The 18,317-nt window shown below is 50.5% G+C and overlaps 1 protein-coding gene across 1 annotated transcript in view; it reads right to left on the bottom strand.

The window, feature by feature from the left end:
* C15H16orf96 (chromosome 15 C16orf96 homolog) overlaps positions 1-18,317 on the bottom strand; it is a 39,090-nt gene that overhangs the window by 2,478 nt on the left and 18,295 nt on the right. The window contains 9 exon segments of the mRNA XM_059898131.1: positions 143-226; positions 5,409-5,511; positions 5,614-5,794; positions 6,912-7,004; positions 9,248-9,310; positions 10,022-10,107; positions 10,109-10,144; positions 15,120-15,284; positions 16,312-16,386. Coding sequence (XP_059754114.1) covers positions 143-226; positions 5,409-5,511; positions 5,614-5,794; positions 6,912-7,004; positions 9,248-9,310; positions 10,022-10,107; positions 10,109-10,144; positions 15,120-15,284; positions 16,312-16,386 — 886 coding nt within the window.

The raw sequence follows: 18,317 nt of genomic DNA, 5'->3' as shown, positions 1-18,317 counted from the left end.
GGGAGGGGGGTGCCACTCGAGGGATCTTCTCTGGCCCAGGTCCGGGCAGGGCAGGTGAGATATGGATGAGGTGGGGTAGGAGAGCCCCAGGCTGGGACTGGGGGCCCAGAGACCCTGCCAGAATCCCAGCTGGGCCAGGTACTCACAGGGTAGATGGCACCAAATAAGGCACTCGGGCGCGCACCCTCATAAGGCCTTCGAGCGGGGGGATGCGGAACCTTCACAGCTTGGTGGAAAAGAAAGGGGAAGAGACAGGAGCTGGTGGGGGGGCGCTTCCAAGGCTCTGCCCCACCCTGGAGGCCCTTTCGTTCCGGTGGGACCTGCCCTGCTGCCCCCCACCCCCCCACCCCCTGCCGCCTCTTCACACACCCAATCCCCACCCAGTCGTGCATGGAAGACCCTTCCTCCCTCCCCACCTTTGTGAGTCTAGAGCTTCTAAAGGCTGAGATGTCAGAAAAAGGCTTTTTGAAAGTAACTCAAGGCCAAGGAGGAGAGAGACATTATGTTAGCATGAAAAGATACAGGTGACGTGCTGGCCAGCCTGGCAGTTCTTCAGCTATTCCCACCAGGACCAGGCCACCACAGTGCCCCATCCCACCTTCCTGGCCTTCATCTTCTGTGCATGCACATTTTTTTGAGGTAAACTTCACATAAAATTAACCATTCAAAGTGAACAATTCAGTGGCATTAAGTGCATTCACAAGGCTGTGCAACTGCCGTCTCCATCTGGTTCCAGAATACTTCATCACCCCCAAAAGAAACCTGTACCCATAAGGCAGTCACCCCCCCATTCACCCCTCCCCCGAGCACCCAGCAACCACTAATCTGTTTTCTGTCTTCGTAATTTGCCTGTTCTGGACACATCATGGGAGGGGGGGGTCACACAATATGTGGCCTTTGGAGTCTGGCTCCATCCTTCACTTTTGAACCCAAGGCGTCCCTTTCTCCCCGTCCAGCCAAGAGTCACCATGACCGGCCATCCAGACCAGAGACCACTGTACGAGGTGGGAACGTGCAGGGAAAAGAGGCCATGACAGTGAATATGCAGGAAGGACGGGGGGGGTGGTGGTGTTGGGGGGTCGCAGACGGCTGAGCAGGGCACCAGGTCTGGAGGGGATGGGCCAGGCCTCCCACCTAGGACGAATTACAGGGGCACAAAGCTCCTTCCCATGCAGGACCCCGACGGTTCCTTCTGCTTGGAAGGCTCTGTCCTTCCCTGGCTGTCTCCTGACCTTCATTTTCAGAGAGTCCTTCAGACCACATGCTCCACAGGGACAACCCCTGGCCCCAGTCATTCTCTCCCCTATTTCCATGTTTCATCTTTTTTTTTTGGCCACACCGAATGGCTTGTGGGATCTTAGTTCCCCAACCAGGGATTGAACCCGCGCCCTTGGCAGTAAAAGCACTGAGTCCTAACCACTGGACCGCCAGGGAATTCCCCATGTTTCATCTTATTCACTCGCTGAACTTACTCATTTCATTTCACCATCCTTCGTGGAGTAAAAACTCTAAGGGGGCAGTAACTTTACTTTGACCTCACCAGGTCTCTCCAGCGGCATCCAAAACACACATGGCACCAAGGAGGGCTAAGGACTGACCTCCTGAGTGACCAGGGCCATGTGGCAGCAGGAGGTGCCGTTTAGCTCTCCCTTTAAGAAAGAACTCATAGTTCAGTTCTGGGGAGCACAGGGAGCCGACAGCCTCCACCTGTTAGCACTCGGGGTCTGTTAGCATCTCTGGCCAATATGGGAGCACAGGGCCTGGCCATCTGCTGGGCAGTGTTTGCTTGGAAGGTCCCCACTGGGCTGGCCTGGACTTTATCAGGTCTGCACACTGTCTGAGGGTCTCTCTGCCTGCTCCCTCCCTTCCTCCTCTTTGTTAACGCCGCCCCATCCCAAACCTATTGCATTCCTAACTCTGTCTCAGGGCCTGCGCCCTGGAGGACCCAACTGACACAGGGGACCACACTGATTCCCCATTAGCCTTTGGGATCCAGGTAGCTTGGGTCATGTCCCTTGAACCTGAGCTAGGAACGACCTCCCATGTGCTTTGCAGGTTCGGGGTAAGAGCAAATGCCCAGTTGGGGATCACTCCCTGGTCCCCACTCTGATCACCGGTTGGCACCTGCATCCCTCCACAGGTCAGAGGTAGGACCTGCCAACCAGCCAACCAGTGAGACTGTCACACTGCTTCCCTCCAAGGTGAGGCACGTGAGCCTGGGGTACAGATTCAAAACCAAGACCCAGTGAGGCCTGGGAACCCAGCTCTGAGCCTGCACTCTCCTTGAAGGCCCCCAGACACCTTGGATGCAGAGGCCCAAACCCAAACTTGCCACCTGACCCCAATATCTGCTTCTCCCACGATCTCCTCCACTGCTTTCCCGCCTCTGCAAGAGCCAAAAGCCAAGCAGCTGGGAGGCTCCCGACGGGAGGGGACATTTGAGCCCTGGCAGATGAGAAAGGTTCTCCAGGGATTCCAGGCGGAGCACACGGCACATGCAGGGGCCCAGACGGGGGGAACAGCCTGGATCGTTGCGAGAGCAAGCAAGCAGTTCTGGGAGGCTGGAGGCAGGGAGCAGACGAGGCTGGGGCGGGGAGTGGCCAAGGGGCCCTGCAGATCAGCCAAGCAGATCGGACTCTGGGGACAATGCACCCCAAGACGTCCCTGCCTTAATCCCCAGAACCTGTGACTATGTCACCTTACATGGCAGAGGGGGCTTTGTAAATGTTATGAAGTTAAGGATCTTGAGATGGGGAAATGATCCTGGATTAACTAGATGGGTCCAATGTAATTGCAAGGTCCTTATGAGGGGAGGCCAGAGGGCCAGAGTCAGAGAAGGAGATGTGAGGACAGACGCTGAGGTCAGAGAGATGCACCTTGAAGATGGCAGAAGGGGCCACGAGCCAAGGAATGTGGGAGGCCTCTGGAAGGACACGGAGTCTCCCCTTGAGCCTCAGAAGGAACCAGCCCTGCAGACACCTCGATCTTAGTTAGCCCTGTTAAGATTCACTTCCGATTTGACCTCCAGAACTAAGATAAAATAAACTTGGGTAGTTTTAACCCTGTTTGTGGTAATGTTACAGCAGCCATAGGACACTCACCCTGCAGGGTCCTGAGCGGGGGAGGGGCCTGGTCAGGAGCGGGTTTGAGGCCATTCACTCAGTGCTGGTGAGGACGGTGAGGCTGGTGAGGCATCTCCCCCTCCATCTGCGCCCCTGCTGCCTCTGCCTACCTGAGCCCTGCCTGTACTCAGCCCCGCTTCCATTGAGACCTCTGTGGAAGTCCAGCCTCATGCTGGGGGCACTGCTTAGTAGGGATCAAGGGTTCCTCTGCCTGGCCTGAGATCCTGACCACTGTGCAGGCATCAGGAGGGCACAGGCTGGCTGGACGGCCCTTGGTGGCCCCGTGGGCAAAGGATGGATGGATGCATCTGGGACCAGGCTGGACCTGGGAGGGGGGCTCACATCAGCTAGTTTAGGTTTAGATACTGAGTGTGTTTTGGAGTAGAATTTTCTTTTGAGTAAAAAATGAGCAATAAGACAAACTGGTCAAAAGATCCAGCCACAGGTGGGTTTCGAATTGATTCCAATTTCTAGTTAGGCTTTGTGGCCCCCAAGCAGGATAAAGCAATTGAGGCATCCTGATCCACTCCTGCTTTGCTGCATGGGTCTGGAGAACAAACAAGCCCTGGGGAGAAGAGCCCCTCGCTCTGGATGACAGGCCTGGGGAGCTGGGTGGGGACGCCATCCGATGGATGACTGGGGACGAAGGTCGGGTCTGTAGATCATCCTGACCCCTCCACCAAGGGTGGGCTCCCGGCAAGCGGCCCTCACCCGCTCATTTGTGCAATGCCTCACCGGCTGGTGCAGGGTGAGAGGAGGCAGTGCAGGGCCTGGCAAGAAGTTGAGCTCATTAAATATTGGCCACTATTGCTGTTATCCTGCCTGGTGATCCCAGGGGCCCAGCCTGAGTCTCTTCTCGACAGCATCTGCGGCCGGGGGCATCATCCAGGTGGAGCCATTAACACTGCAAGGGCCACATCCATGCCCCAGGGGGAATGCAGGGTTCAAGATGGTGACCTGCCCCCTGGAGCAGGGCAGGGGCCTGTAGTGGGTTGAATGGCAGCTCCCCAAAAGATGTGTCCCCCTGGAACCTGTGAATGTGACCTTGTTTAAAGAAAAGGTCTCTGCAGATGTAACTAAGTGAAGGATCTTCAGATGAGGGCATCTGAGTTAAGAGACAGAAGAGGAGGAGACACAGGGAGAAGCCACACGGAGAAGCCACACGAAGAAGGAGGCAGAAACGGGGGTGATGCAGCCACAAACCCAGGAATGCCTGGAGCTCCCAGAAGCTGGAAGAGGCAGAAAGGATCCTCCACTAGGGCCTTTGGAGGGAGGACGGCCCTGCCAACACCTTGATTTTGGATTTCTGGCCTCCTGTACTGTGAGAGTTAATTTCTATTGTCTTAAGCCACCCAGCTGGTGGTCATTTGTTGCAGCCCCGGGACACTAAAGCAGGGTGCTGTCCTCTCTATCCAGCACACCCAGGAAAAGAGTCCCCTTTCCTTTGCTTAGGTGTCTGGTGGTTGTTCTCAAGTCAATGGAGGCAAAGTGGGGTGAGGAAGGACACCATGGGCGGAATTTAACCCCCTGACCACTTTGTGGCTCCTGGACCAGCCCCAGTAGGGCAGTGTGTGGAACCCCTCTTCCCAGAGCGGGGTAACCTCAAAGGGGCAGGCAGAGAAGGTATTGCTGGCCCAGTGCTGGAGCTGAGTCCCGGGGTCCCCGGTCGGAGCCAGCTGGAGCCAGGGCCTCGACACTGCAGTAACCAGAGCAATTCATTCCACGTCTCCCTCTGGCCCAACCCTCCCCAATCCGTGACAATTAGGACACAGGCCTCCAGTCTGTCCTGGCATCCTCCTCATCACGCCCAACCCCAGCCCGATCTCCCCACACCAGGTAGACTCACCTTCCCGAGTTCCTAAGTGTGCCTGTCTTCCATCCACCACAGGGCCTTTGCACCTCTATTCCCTCCCCCTGGATCACTCTCCTCCCACCTGATCCCTTCATCCAGCTAAGCCTTATTCCCTTTTCAGAGGCCTCAGGACAGCAGTCTAGGACCTCCTCCTTGAACTAGTGTCCCTTGTCACAACTCTCCCATCACCGCCCAGCATTCCTTCTCTGGGGAGGCCATCCAGTACCCCTCCCCAGCATCCCTTGTCACAAGCTGTCCCAGTACAGTGCCTGGCATACAGCAGGATCCCATGTTTGCGAGGGGCTGTGTGAGGAGCCCCCAGTCACAGATGTTGTGCCGGCTCTGGGCCCCGCCTGCACCACACTGGGCCTCACAATGCCCAGCAAAGGCAGGACACGGGGCAGGGGTGCCCAGGAAGGCCTGACGCTCCTCACCTGCCAGCTCCTTCTCTGCGCCGGTCAGAGGCCGCACCCTGTCCTTGCTGTTCATTCGGCCCTTGTACAGGATCCCGTCCACTCCCAGGATGTCCACCTCAGCCTGTTGGGCAGCCCAGGCCACGGGTAAGGGAATGTTCACAGAGGCAGCAGGGCCTGGCTTCCCCCAGGGTTGCCCACCGCCAGGGGCTGCAGCCTGACTCACGGAATCATAGTCCAACAACTCGGGGTCCCCGTAGGGGTAGACTGTCGACAAGTTACATGATTTGAAATCAAGGTTGGCGTCATTTCCGGGGCCGTCACCCCAGTCCTGCTGGGAGCCCAGCGAGTCCAGGCTCCCCTCCGGGGCTGCAAGGTTCTGGAGCTTCTGCAGCTGCTGCTGTTCCCTGGGGCAGGGCAGGGGCGTCAGCAGCCACTTGGAGACCCCTCCGCCCCAGAGGAGCCTCAGGTTGGGTCCGAGGGCCTGGCCAGTAGCGAGGGAAGACTGGAATTTCTTCCAGCTTCAGCTTGGGTGATGCAGCCGGGCAGGCCTGGGGCCTGGTGTGTGGATACAGACAGGCACCATCGGGGCAGAGGGGAAAATTGAGACCCGTGTTCTCCCAGACCTGGAGTCCTGGTCTCGCCTGCCAAATGCAGGCTCTTAACTTCTTTTTTTTTTTTTTGCCACGCTGAGCGGCATGTGGGATCTTAGTTCCCTGACCAGGGACCAAACCGGCGCCCCCTGCAGTGGAAGTGCAGAGTCTCAACCACTGAACCGCCAGGGAAGTCCCTCTTAACCTCTCATCCCAAGAGGGAGTCAGGCGAGTGAGGGTGGGGGCACCGGGCACAGGCCCCCATGTCCCTCCCCTTCATGTGGCTGTGGCTGCTATTCAGCCATCACTCCACGCCTGGCCAGACGTACCCTCGGGCCTGGGGGCCTGGGAGCCAGAAGCACCCATGAAGCTGTGGGGTGTCAGGGGATGAGGGGCAGGGCTGGGGCCCAGGGAGATAGCCGGGGGCAGAGGAAACCTGCAGGTTTAGGTGCCAGAGCCCGCCACTCACTAGCTGTGAGACCTCAGGAGCGTTGCTCAAACTCTTTTAGCCTCGGTTTCTTCAACTGTGAAATGGGATGATAGCAGAATGACCTCAGCGGCAAGGTGTAAGGATTCAATGAGGTCAGGTCTGTCAAAGAGGTTGGCACAGTGCCTGCCCGGTCGCAGCAAGCCCCACGGAGGACCCAGGGTCATGACTCACTTCTTCCAGCTGGAAGCAGGCTCATCAACCCTAGCTCACAGGGGGGTGTGAGCTTTAAATGAGAGACCCTCCCTCCCTTAACAGTTCTTGGCCCATGACAGATGCCCAGTAACCTGTCCGTTCCTCGCCCCATGAGCACCTCACGTGCCCGTCTGCAGCCCCACCACCCAGGACGGCTCCCCTGCAGACGGCTGCAGTGCCCCGGACAGCCTTTGCATCTTGGAACTGGAGTTTGCGTCTCTGTTGGCGCCCGGACCCCCACCTGCTCACCTCACCTGTTGCCGCTGCAGGTACTCGTAGCTGTTGGCGCTGGCCGGCCGCAGCCGCGACAGCAGGCGGGCACTGCGGATGGTGATGAGTTGCCTGTGGAGGACAAGAGTTAAGTGGGAGGCGCACGTGGCCAGCAGAGGGCCCAGCTTCCACCTCTTCCAGGAAGCTCGCCCTCAAACACGGCCTTCCCTCTAGAAAGATCCACAGCATGGGGCCACCATCCTCTTCATAAATCATAAAGAACAGTTGTTCTGATAATAAAAGGAAAACCCCCGAACAGATGAGTCCTAGAAGTGGGATGCAGGTTGGAGGTTGGCAGGGGTGGGGGGAGGGGGAGGGGGAATGATTGCTTATGGGCACGGGGTTTCCTTCCGGTGGGTGGAAAGGTTCTGGCACTAGATTGAGGTGGTGGCAGCACAATATTGTCAATGTACTAAATGCCCCTGAACCGTTAACTTTAAAATGGTTAATTTATATTATGTGTATTTGACCTCAGTACAAGAAATAAAAATAGTAAAACATCAGCCTTCTGAGGAGCTGGAACCGTTCTACATCTTGATCTGAGTGGTGGTTACCAAGGCGTGTACACATGTAAAAACTCATCCAGTTGTGAAACAAACGTTTACATACTTTACTGTGTGCATGTTAAGCCTCAATAAAAATTTAAAGTCATGCATATTGTCAGCATTTTAGAAAGTAAAGAAAAACACAAAGAAATCACTGTAATCACTGTAATCAAATATTTTGATATGTGTCCTTCCAGTATTTTTCTATGTTTGTGTTTGTTTTTTTTTTAAACAGAAATAGGATCATAACACACATCCTACTTGGTTTTCTCATTTAAGTTACTGCAAACATTTTTCCAGGTCATTAAACATTCTTTTGTGACTGTGCCATCCAATATGGCAGCCACTGGCCACATGTGGCTATTTAAATTAACTAAATTTATTTTTAAATTTTTTTAATTTTAATTTTTATTTACTTATTTATTTTTGGCCACGCCGTGCGGCATGTGGGATCTTAGTTTCCCAACCAGGAATAGAACCCGTGCCCCCTGCAGTGGAAGCACAGAGTACTAACCAATGGACCACCAGGGAATTCCCCATATTAACTAAATTTAAATAAAATTTAAAATTCAGTTTCTCTGTCTCATTAGCCATCTTTCAAGTGCTCCACAGTCAAACGTGGCCAGTGGCTACTTCACTGGACAGCACAGCTATGGAACATCCCCCCCATCTCAGAAGGTTCTATGTAAGGCCTTCCTCTATGACTTGCCTTATTGGCTGACGTGAACGTACTGCAACTCACTCACCACTTCAGGTCGTTTCCTTTCCTCTTTTTTTGAAAAAAAAATATTATGGGGCAGGGAGGGATAAATTAGAAGTTTGGGATTAACACATACACACCACTATATATAAAATAGATAACCAACAAGGACCTACTGCATAGCACAGGGAACTCTATTCAATATCTTGTAATAACCTATAAGGGAAAAGAATCTGAAAAACTGTGTGTATGTATATATATATATATATATATATATATATATATGAATCACTTTGCTGTACACCTGAAACTAACACAACATTGTAAATCAACTACACTTCAATAAAAATATTATAAATAATGCTGCGATTTTGAAAGAAAAATTCTGGCTGTATCTCCCAACATGGCCAGGTGTGGGGTGGTGAGCGTCACGGGTCACCAGGAACAGGCTAGCAGCGCAGAGGCCATGGGCACTGCAAGATCCTAGGTGTGTCCACACAGTGGGATATTATTCAGCCATAAAATGGAATGAATCACTGACACAGGCTACAATGCAAATGAACCTTGAAAATATCATGCTCAGTGAAAGAAGCCAGACACAAGGCCACATATTGTATGATTCCATTTATACGAAACATCTACAACAGGCCGATCCGTAGAGACAGTGAGTAGATTGGTGGTTGTCAGGGGCTGGGGGAGGGGAATGGGAGTGAGTGCTGATGGGTCAGGGTTTCCTTGGGGAGATGGAAATATTTTGGAATTAGAGGTGAATGTGCACTAAATCACTTTAAAATGGTTGATTTCATAAGTGAACTTCACCTTGATAAACAAAAGTATTAGACTATAAAAATATGTGCAAGGAAGTCCCACAAAGTTCAGCTTTTCCCCAGAGTTTCCTTTCATCCTTTTCCTTTTGGAGTTGACCCTGCCCCTGGACACAGCGGGCACCAGACAGGGCTGGTGAAGGGAGGGATGCTAGTACCTTGCCCAGGTCGGGGGCTAATGAAATGATGTGTACAGAACGGTGTACACGGATGTACATGTCACGGACGATTCCCGGCGGTACTCACGGGCTGGTCATCATCTCCACGGTCCGGTGGCAGGAGATGCATTTCACCCGCTCAAACAGTTTCCTGGAAGACACCCAGCTCCTTCAGCTGCTGCGCCAAGCCAGGCCCTGCAAGGCCACCCCTGCCCCAGGCAGTGCTTGCGCCGGAGGCTGCAAGTCCATCTGTGCCTCAGGGCCAGGGCTTCCCCCACATCCTACTCCCGCTGGCCCAGCCCCTGCGCTCAGCTCAGCTCTACTGGCCCCCGCTGACCCCCATGTGCGGCCACTTGGGGCAGCAGTAGGGGTAAAAGTGTGTTTAGTTTCTCTCCTCGCCCCAAACACAAAGGAGGTCTTTAAAACCAGGGAAAGCTACTCTTCACAGTGGACATTTGGGAGGATGAGGGGTGATCTGAGGACAGGAGCCCCCCCAGGAACATCAAGTCCCTCTGCCTGGGGCTCTGTCTGGAGGGGGTGCGGGCCCGGCTCTAGTCCCAGATCTGCCCAGGCTCCCTCTGGGGAGCCCCTTCCCTCTCTGAGCCCAGGTTTCTTCCCATGAGCACCTGGAGCCCCCTCTGCACTCAAGGGCAGGCCTGCCCACCTCTGAGCCCCTGGGTGCTCGCAGCTCCATCCCCCACCCCATCAGCTGGAAAGCCCTGCCCCCTCTCTCCACAGGTCCACAGGTCTGGAATCCTTCCTCCCAGAGTTCAGAATCCACTGGGATACCTCTCTTGTTTCCTCTCTGGAAAGAGAGACCCCTAGCCTCTGGGAGCTGCACCCCTATCCGGGAGAGGCTCACTTCCTAAAGCCGGCAGCGCTGTCGGGGTCGAACCGGAAGCCTTCAACCAGCAGCTTCCTGACTACTTTCCAGACCTCACTCATCCACGTCTTTCTTCAGATTGTCCAAATCACTGGGAACCAGCTGTGAACAGTCAAAGGGAATAAAAGAGACTTTAGTCAATTAATTCACACTCTGCCTTGTTCCAGAAAAGGATTTGCAGCAACCTGCAAAGTTATGTAGAGCGTAACAAGATTAATCAAGAAAAGAAGTGGTGGAGGAAAGGGAAAATGACAACGCTTGGGTTAAGGCTCGGACCCGTAATGCATGCTCTTGCTGGAGGGGAGCTGCAAAGTGAGCTTCCCGGGAGCCAAGGCAAGGAAACACCGTCAGTTACTGCCTCCAAAAGACAAACCAACCCCACTGCTACTCTGAGTGCAGGCCTGCAGGCCCGAGAAACATTCTCCTGATGGTTCCAAGACACCTGACCTTCACGCATTCAACACCTATTTAATGAGCGTAAAGTGTATATTCAATGGCTTTTTAGTACATTCACAGAGCTGTGCAACCATCACCACAATAAGTTTTAAAATGTTTTCATCATCGCAAAAGAAATCTCATACCCCTTAGCAGTCACCTTTCTTTTTGTCCCAAACCCCCAGGCGTAGGCAACCACTAATCTACTTTCTGTCTCTATGGATTTGCCTGTTCTGGACACTCCATATAAATGGAGCCACACAATCTGTGTCCTTTTGTGTCTGGGTTCTTTCATTCAGCATGTTTTCAAGGTTCACCCATGTTGTAGTGTGTAGCTGTACTGCATTCCTTTTTATGGCTGAATAATGTTCCATCATATGGATATACCACATTGTGTTTATCTGTTCATCTGTTGATGGACATTTGGGTTGTTTCCACCTTTTAGCTATTGTGGAAAATGCTGCTGTGAACATTGGTGTGCAAGTTTTTTTTGTGGGCTGTTTTCATTTCTCTTGGGTATCTACCTAGGAGTGGGAGTGCTGGGTCGTATGGCGACTCTATGTCTAACTTTTAAGGAACTGCCAGACTCTTTTCCATGGTGGGAATTTTGAATTTTTAAAGTGTTCCTTCCAGTGCCCAGATTTTGGTCCCTAAACACCATTCCCCCAAAAGGCACCAAGACTCCACAGAGAAATGGCTGATTCAGGGCTGAAGAAGGGAATGTAGAAGATGAGCCTGGAACATCTTGTCATTTAAGAAAGCAGGACAGCTATCCAAGATAGAGGGTCATGTCAAGAGGCTCAGGGGCCAGCTTGCAAGCCTAAGATGAGACCATGTGAGCGACAAAACAGTAACTTAACTGACTGAACAAACTGAATATTTAAAAACTCATGATTCATAGTGACACCCACAAAAAAGAAAAAAAATAGAAACCCTCATTTGCCACCACGTATCAGAGGTGGCTACTGCACCAATATTTTACCCTGAAAACTGGTAATTAAAGGAAATAATTCACCATTATCTCTGTCTTTCCTGCAAGAATCCTATTTCAGGGTAATCAGCTCAAGTTGATGAGGGAAAGCTCTTCTTTACAGATTTCTAGCTGATATAGAAGCAATGCTAGGATTAGAAAAATCACCATTTTGTAACCCTTAATGAAATAATGGGTTCAGGCAACAATCCTCAACTTAGGAGGAAACTATCAATATCAGGAGAATGGCCAACGAGGCAATGGTCATTCCCAGAGTGACAGAGAGTCACCCCCAAATTACTTGCTGCTTGTAAGGGGAGAATATACGTTTATGCTGGTGGTATCAGCTGGGCTAGCACCGCTGGGCCCTGATGAATCTTCACTCCAGAAGGGACCACCTCCCAGCACTGACTTATCTGTTAACCAAACACTACAGGAAGCGCATGGCATACCAAGAAGATTCTTTTCCCCAACATTCTATTTAAAAACTTAAAAAAAAAATTATTTATTTTTGGCTGCGTTGGGTCTTAGTTGCAGCATGAGGGATCTTTCGTTGCAGGGCACGGGCTCTTCGTTGTGGCATGCGGGCTTCTCTGTAGTTGTGGCATGTGGGCTCCAGAGCACATGGGCTCTGTAGCTGCAGCACGTGGACTCTCTAGTTGTGGCATGCACGCTCAGTATTTGCGGCACACAGGCTTAGTTGCCCCGTGGCATGTGGGATCTTAGTTCCCAGACCAGGGATTAAACCCACGTCCCCTGCATTGGAAGGCGGATTCTTAACCAGTGGACCACCAGGGAGGTCCCTCAAAAACTTTTTTTTTTAAATTTATTTATTTTATTTCTCTATTTTTGGCTGCGTTGGGTCTTTGTTGCTGCGCACGGGCTTTCTCTAGCTGTGGCAAGCGGGGGCTACTCTCCGTTGCGGTGCGCGGGCTTCTCATTGCGGTGGCTTCTCTTGCTGTGGAGCACGGGCTTTAGGCATGCTGGCTTCAGTAGCTGTGGCTCGCAGGCTCTAGAGCGCAGGCTCAGTAGTTGTGGCACACGGGCTTAGTTGCTCCGCGGCATGCGGGATCTTCCCGGACCAGGGATCAAACCCGTGTCGTGTCCCCTGCATTGGCAGGTGGATTCTTAACCACTGCACCACCAGGGAAGCCCCCCATCAAAAACTTTTAAACCTACAGAAAAGTTGCAAGAATAGTCCAAAGGACACTCCTATATCCACTGAAATTCACCAATTTTTAACATTTTGTCATGTTTTCTTTTTCTATATATATGTATGTGTGTTTTTTTTTTCTGAGCCATTTGAGAGTTAATTGCAGACATCACTATATATCACCCCTACAAAAACTTAAACACAGAATTACCATTCGACCCAGCAATTCCACTCCTGGGTATCTACCCAAAGTAGCTGAAAACAGGTGTTCAAACAGAAATTTGTACATGAATGCTCATAGCAGCATTATTCAAAAGGTGGAAATAACCCAAGCGTCCATCAACAGAGAACAAACAAACAAAATGTGGTCTATCCATTTGACGGAATATTATTCAGCCTAGAAAGAAATGAAATTCTGGGACTTCCCCAGTGGTCCAGTGGTTAAGACTCTGCCTTCCAATGCAGGGGGCGTGGGTTCAATCCCTGACTGGAGAACTAAGATCCCACATGCCGTGCAGTGTGGCCAAAAAAATTTTAAAAAGAAAAGAAATGAAGTTCTGGTTCATGTTACAACATGGATAAACCTTGAAAACATGATGCTGAGTGCAAGAAGCCAGACACAAAAGGTCACATACTGTGATTCATTTATATGAAATGTCCAAAATAGGGTAATCCAGAGACAGAGAGTAGATTAGTGGTTGCCAGGGGCTGGGGGAGGGGGGAGTGAGGAGTGACTGCTTGATGGGCCTGGGGTTTCCTTTGGGGGGATGGAAATGCTCTGGAACTAGATAGAAATGGTGCTCACACAACACTGTGAATGTAACAAATGCCACAGAATTAGTCACTTTATAATAGTTAATGGTTAATTTTATGTCGTGTGAATTTTACCACAATTAAAATACACAAAGAAAAGAAGAGCAATGAGGATAGGATCGCTTCAACCAACAAAAAACAAAAAAGCTTTCAATCAGGAAAAAAATTCAGACACGTAGAGAGGAGAAAAGACTAGAATCATGAACCCTGATATACCCGCCATGTAGATTTAATCATTATTAACATGTTCCTGCATTTGCCTTTTTTTCTTTGTTTCTTTTCTTTTTTTTTCCATGCCATGCAGCTTGTGGGATCTTAGTTTCCCAACCAGGGATTGAACCCGTGCCCCCTGCAGTGGACGCACAGAGTCCTAACCACTGGACCGCCCGGGAATTGATGGAGTGTTTTTTAAAAAAGTTACAAAAATCATACCATTTCACTCAAATATTTTAGTTAATTTTCTTACATGCCTGCAATACCATTATCCCATCTAACACAATGAGCAGTCATTCCTGACGTTGATCTAATTCCCAGCCCATTTTCAGAGTTGGAGCAACTGAACCAGGAAACAAAGTAAGTCTCCTCGTGTGTTGCATTTGGTTGTTGTGTCCCTTGAGACTCTCTTAATCTAGAACAGTCTCTGTCCCACTTTTTTTCACCCTGCCATTGAATTATGGAAGAAAAACAGTTCAGCTGTTCTGTAGATAACTGAGTTACTCCAGCTGTAATCCTGCATTGATTTGTATGATTTCTATGACAAGTGTGTTCCATATCTGTTTTGCTTATCATCATATCCTCGCTAACCAGCATCAGAGGTACCCAATAGGTGGATGATGAGTGAATAAATCCTCATTTTACAGATGAGAAAACTGAGGCTTGAAGAGGTTCTATAACTCAAGGCATACTGCCAATCATGGTGGGGCTGCAACTCGGAACCAGAGCTGCCTGACTCTAAACCCAAGCTCTTTTGTCCTCACCAGCCACCCCAGCTGCAGGAACCACACAACACTGAAATGGCTGGCCTGACTGTTCCTGTCTCTCTATTGGACGGTACACATTAAGGCTATGACTTCTTATCAACATTTCCCCAGGATCTGGCTCAACACAGGTGATCATTAAATGATGAATGAATAAACGAATGACTAGCAGGACACCCCCTCTGCCCGCCATGTCCCTTTGCTTGCGTTATGGTGGTCAGCCTCCAAGATGCTCCCCAACTATACCTCTTGGTATTCACACCCCCATATGGTTCCCTCTCGCACTGAACAGGGCTGACCTGTGTAACCAACAGGATACTACAGAAATGATGGAATGTGAATTCTGTGGCTAAGTCATCAAAGATGTTGCAGCTTCTGTCTTGCTCTCTTGGACCATGTGCTCTGGGGGGCTCACTGACTGCCATGTTGTGAGGCCAGTCAAGCAGCCCTAAGGAGGATCCATGTGATAAGGAAGTGAGGAGTCTTGCCCACAGCCATGTGAGGGCGCCATCTTGGAAGCAGCTCTTCCAGCTCCAGTCAAGCCTTCATATGACAGCAGCCCTGGATGACATCCTGACTACAGCCTCGTGGGAGACCTTGAGCTACTACTCAGCTAAGCTGTTCCCAAATTCTTAACCCTCAGAAACTGTGAACATTTGCTGTCTTAAGGGACTAAATTTCAGGGTAGTTTGTCACGCAGCAGGTGGTGACTAATACAGGGGTCCTCACCTTGGTGCGTAGGTCTTTATCCAGCTGCGCCACAGTCTTCTTCCAGTCATCCTCATTGGCCATAACCCTGAACAGCATGCCCTGAATCGTCTCATTCAGCGCCATCGCCACTGCGTCCAGGTCAGCCCGGCTTGCCTTGCCTGCCAGGGAGCTCCTGTCGGCTTTCTAGAGAGAGATGGGACTCAGGGAGGCAGGGCTGCTGGTGTGGGAGCAGGAAGAGGCTGGGGGAGATCAGACCACTTTGGTCAGTTTTTCTAGTTTGGGACCCTGGATACGCAGCCTTGGCTTAAATTCAACCTTGGGGTCTGTGTTGGCTCAAACACAACCATTAGATCGAAGCCAAGGCTTCCTGTGATGGAGGAGTTGGGGCATGGTTTTTAAATTCACATAAATTGTCACAAACGCTAATTCACAAAGATACATGCACCCTATGTTCATAGCAGCACTACTCACAGTAGCCAAGACACAGAAACAACCTAAATGTCCAACAACAGATGAATGGATAAAGAAGATGTGGTATATATATACAATGGAATATTACTCAGCATTAAAAAGAACGAAATAATGCCATTTGCAGCAACATGGATGCAACTAGAGTTTATCATACTAAGTGAAGTAAGTCAGAAAGAGAAAGACAAATACCGTATGATATCACTTATATGTGGAATGTAAAATATGACACAAATGAACCTATCTATGAAACAGAAACAGAATCATGGACATAGAGAACAGACTAGTGGTTGCCAAGGGGGAGGGGGTTGGGGGACGGATGGAATGGGATGTAACTATTATATATAGGATGGATAAACAAGAAGGTCCTACTGTATAGCACAGAGAACTATATTCAATATCCTATGATAAACCATAATGGAAAACAATGGTAAAAAAAGAATGTATATATATATGTATATGTATAACTGAATCACTTTGCTGTACAACAGTAATTAACATAACATTGTAAATCAACTATACTTCAATTTTAAAAAATTGTCACTAATCCTGAGTTACTGAAAATAGGAATTGATGGAACAACTTCTGAGAACTTCCCCTAAACTTTCTATATGATAAAGGTGGAAGGAAACTCCAGAAGTCTGCCTGCCTTTGTCTTGGCTGGATGATTCCATTTCCCTGGTGGGAAAGCTGGGCTCAGGATGGGGGAGGGGGTGGGAGAGAGGAATCTCTGCTCACTCACCTCTTTCAGCTCCTGCTCCATCACACTTTTGTCTGCCTTGTACATTTCTAGGTTTTTAATCTGAGAATGGACAACCTAAGAACAGAAGCAGAGGGCATGTCAGCTATCCTCGGAAGTCCTGAGGATAGCCTCTACCTCCCACGTCCACCCTAGGAAGGGACAATGGGGCCAGGTGGACAGCAGGCAGGGTGGAACACTGGAAGGCTTGGGCTCCAGGTGCCCAGATCAGAAGGGGAGGAACGTGGGACTTGGCACAAGACGTCCCCTTGGAGGTGGCCTCACAGAACTACAGGTGGCTACACAGGAAAGGAAGGAAGACCTGAGGAAGGAAAGCATAAACAAACGCTGATGCTTTGTGTCCCTAGATGTTTAAGACAAGTGCATCTCTTCTGATCTGTAATGGGGTCCCCGTGAGAATGGCAGTCTACTCATCTACCAAGCACTTATATGCCACACATGCTATGCCCCAGGGTCAGGGGAAAACCCTTATTTCCCATCCCCATGACTCCATGAAAAACCAACTCCCTGCATTAATTCTGCCCTCTCTCCACTTACTGGGTCCTCCTTATGACAGCAGCAGCCAGCTAACTTGCTTGGGAAGCGCCTCACATCCAATGGGCCATGTCCCCAGAGGGTAGGGTCACTCCTCCTCCAAAGCTGGAAGCAGGCTTCTACTTCTCCCTACATATCTGGTCTCCCTTTCACCCTCAGAAACAGAACCCCCAACTTTTAGCTGGCATCTGGCAGACCAGAATCATGACTATATTTCGCAGCCTCCCTTATAGTTTGATGTGACCACTGAGGTGTAAATGGAAGTGGGTCAGCGTCCTCTTCACTGCTGCCTTGGAAGCAGAGTTAATGACTGGAGCGCCAGCAGCCATCTTGGACCATGTGGTGACCTTGTGAATGGAAGTGACACACCAGTTCAATACCAGCTCTGAGTTCAATACCAGCTCTGAGTTTCTTGAATGTAAAAGAGAGATACACTTTTGCCTTAAGTCAGTTACTTGGGAGTTTTATGCTATTCAACGATGAACCTAATTCTTTTTTTTTTTTTTTAATTTATTTTGGCTGTGCAGGGTCTCAGTTGCGGCATGCGGACTTCTTAGTTGCAGCATGCATGCAGGATCTAGTTCCCCGACCAGGGATCGAACCCAGGTCCCCTGCATTGGGAGCGTGGAGTCTTTACCCACTGGACCACCAGTGAGGTCCCAAGATGAACCTAATTCTAATTAATGCAAAGCTCCTTCACATCCACCTTGCCCCAGATGGGTCTCAAGGTCTAGGATGGAAGGTGGAGGTAATAGAAGGGAGATCCTGCTTCAGCCTCGTGTCAGGCTGCTTCCTCCAACACCACATTAGCAGGGAGCTGACCTTTTGGAGTCATCAGGCCCAACATTAACACTTAGATCCCCACTTGGCTCTTCCTAGTTAAAATCTAGAAATAAAGAGGAGCCGGGAGCCTCTAACTTCCACTGCCACGGTAACCTGCATACTGGGTTGACTAATGTCCTCCCCAGAATTCATGCCTGCCCAGAACCCGTGAACATGGTCTTATTTGGAAATAGATCTTTGCAGATGTAATTAGTTAAGATGAGGTCATACTGGATTAGGACAGCCCACATGGATAAGGAGCCCATGTGAAGACACAGATATACACACAGAGAAGAAGGCCACGTGACAACAGAGGCAGAGATTGGAGCGATGCGTCTATAAGCCAAGGAACACCTGGAGCCACCAGAAGCTGGGAGAGGCCAGGAAGGATCCTCCCCTAGAGGCTTCAGACAGAGCAAGGCCCTGCCAGCACCTTTATTTGGGGCTTTTAGCCTCCAGAACTGTGAACGAGTACACGTATCTTGTTTTAAGCCACCCAGTTTGTGATCATCTGTTACAGCAGGCGCAGGAAACTGGTACACCCACTAAGTGGCAGAATCGGGATTGAAACCCAGGCCTATCCAACCACAATAGCAGGCTGCCTCCCAACTGGCTGGTTACTCTGCCTGAAT

The sequence above is a fragment of the Balaenoptera ricei genome, chromosome 15, assembly GCF_028023285.1.
Source record: "Balaenoptera ricei isolate mBalRic1 chromosome 15, mBalRic1.hap2, whole genome shotgun sequence".
NCBI classification, from domain to species: domain Eukaryota; kingdom Metazoa; phylum Chordata; class Mammalia; order Artiodactyla; family Balaenopteridae; genus Balaenoptera; species Balaenoptera ricei.
Note: the sequence above shows the minus strand (reverse complement) of the source record. Positions and strands in the feature narration are given on the sequence as shown.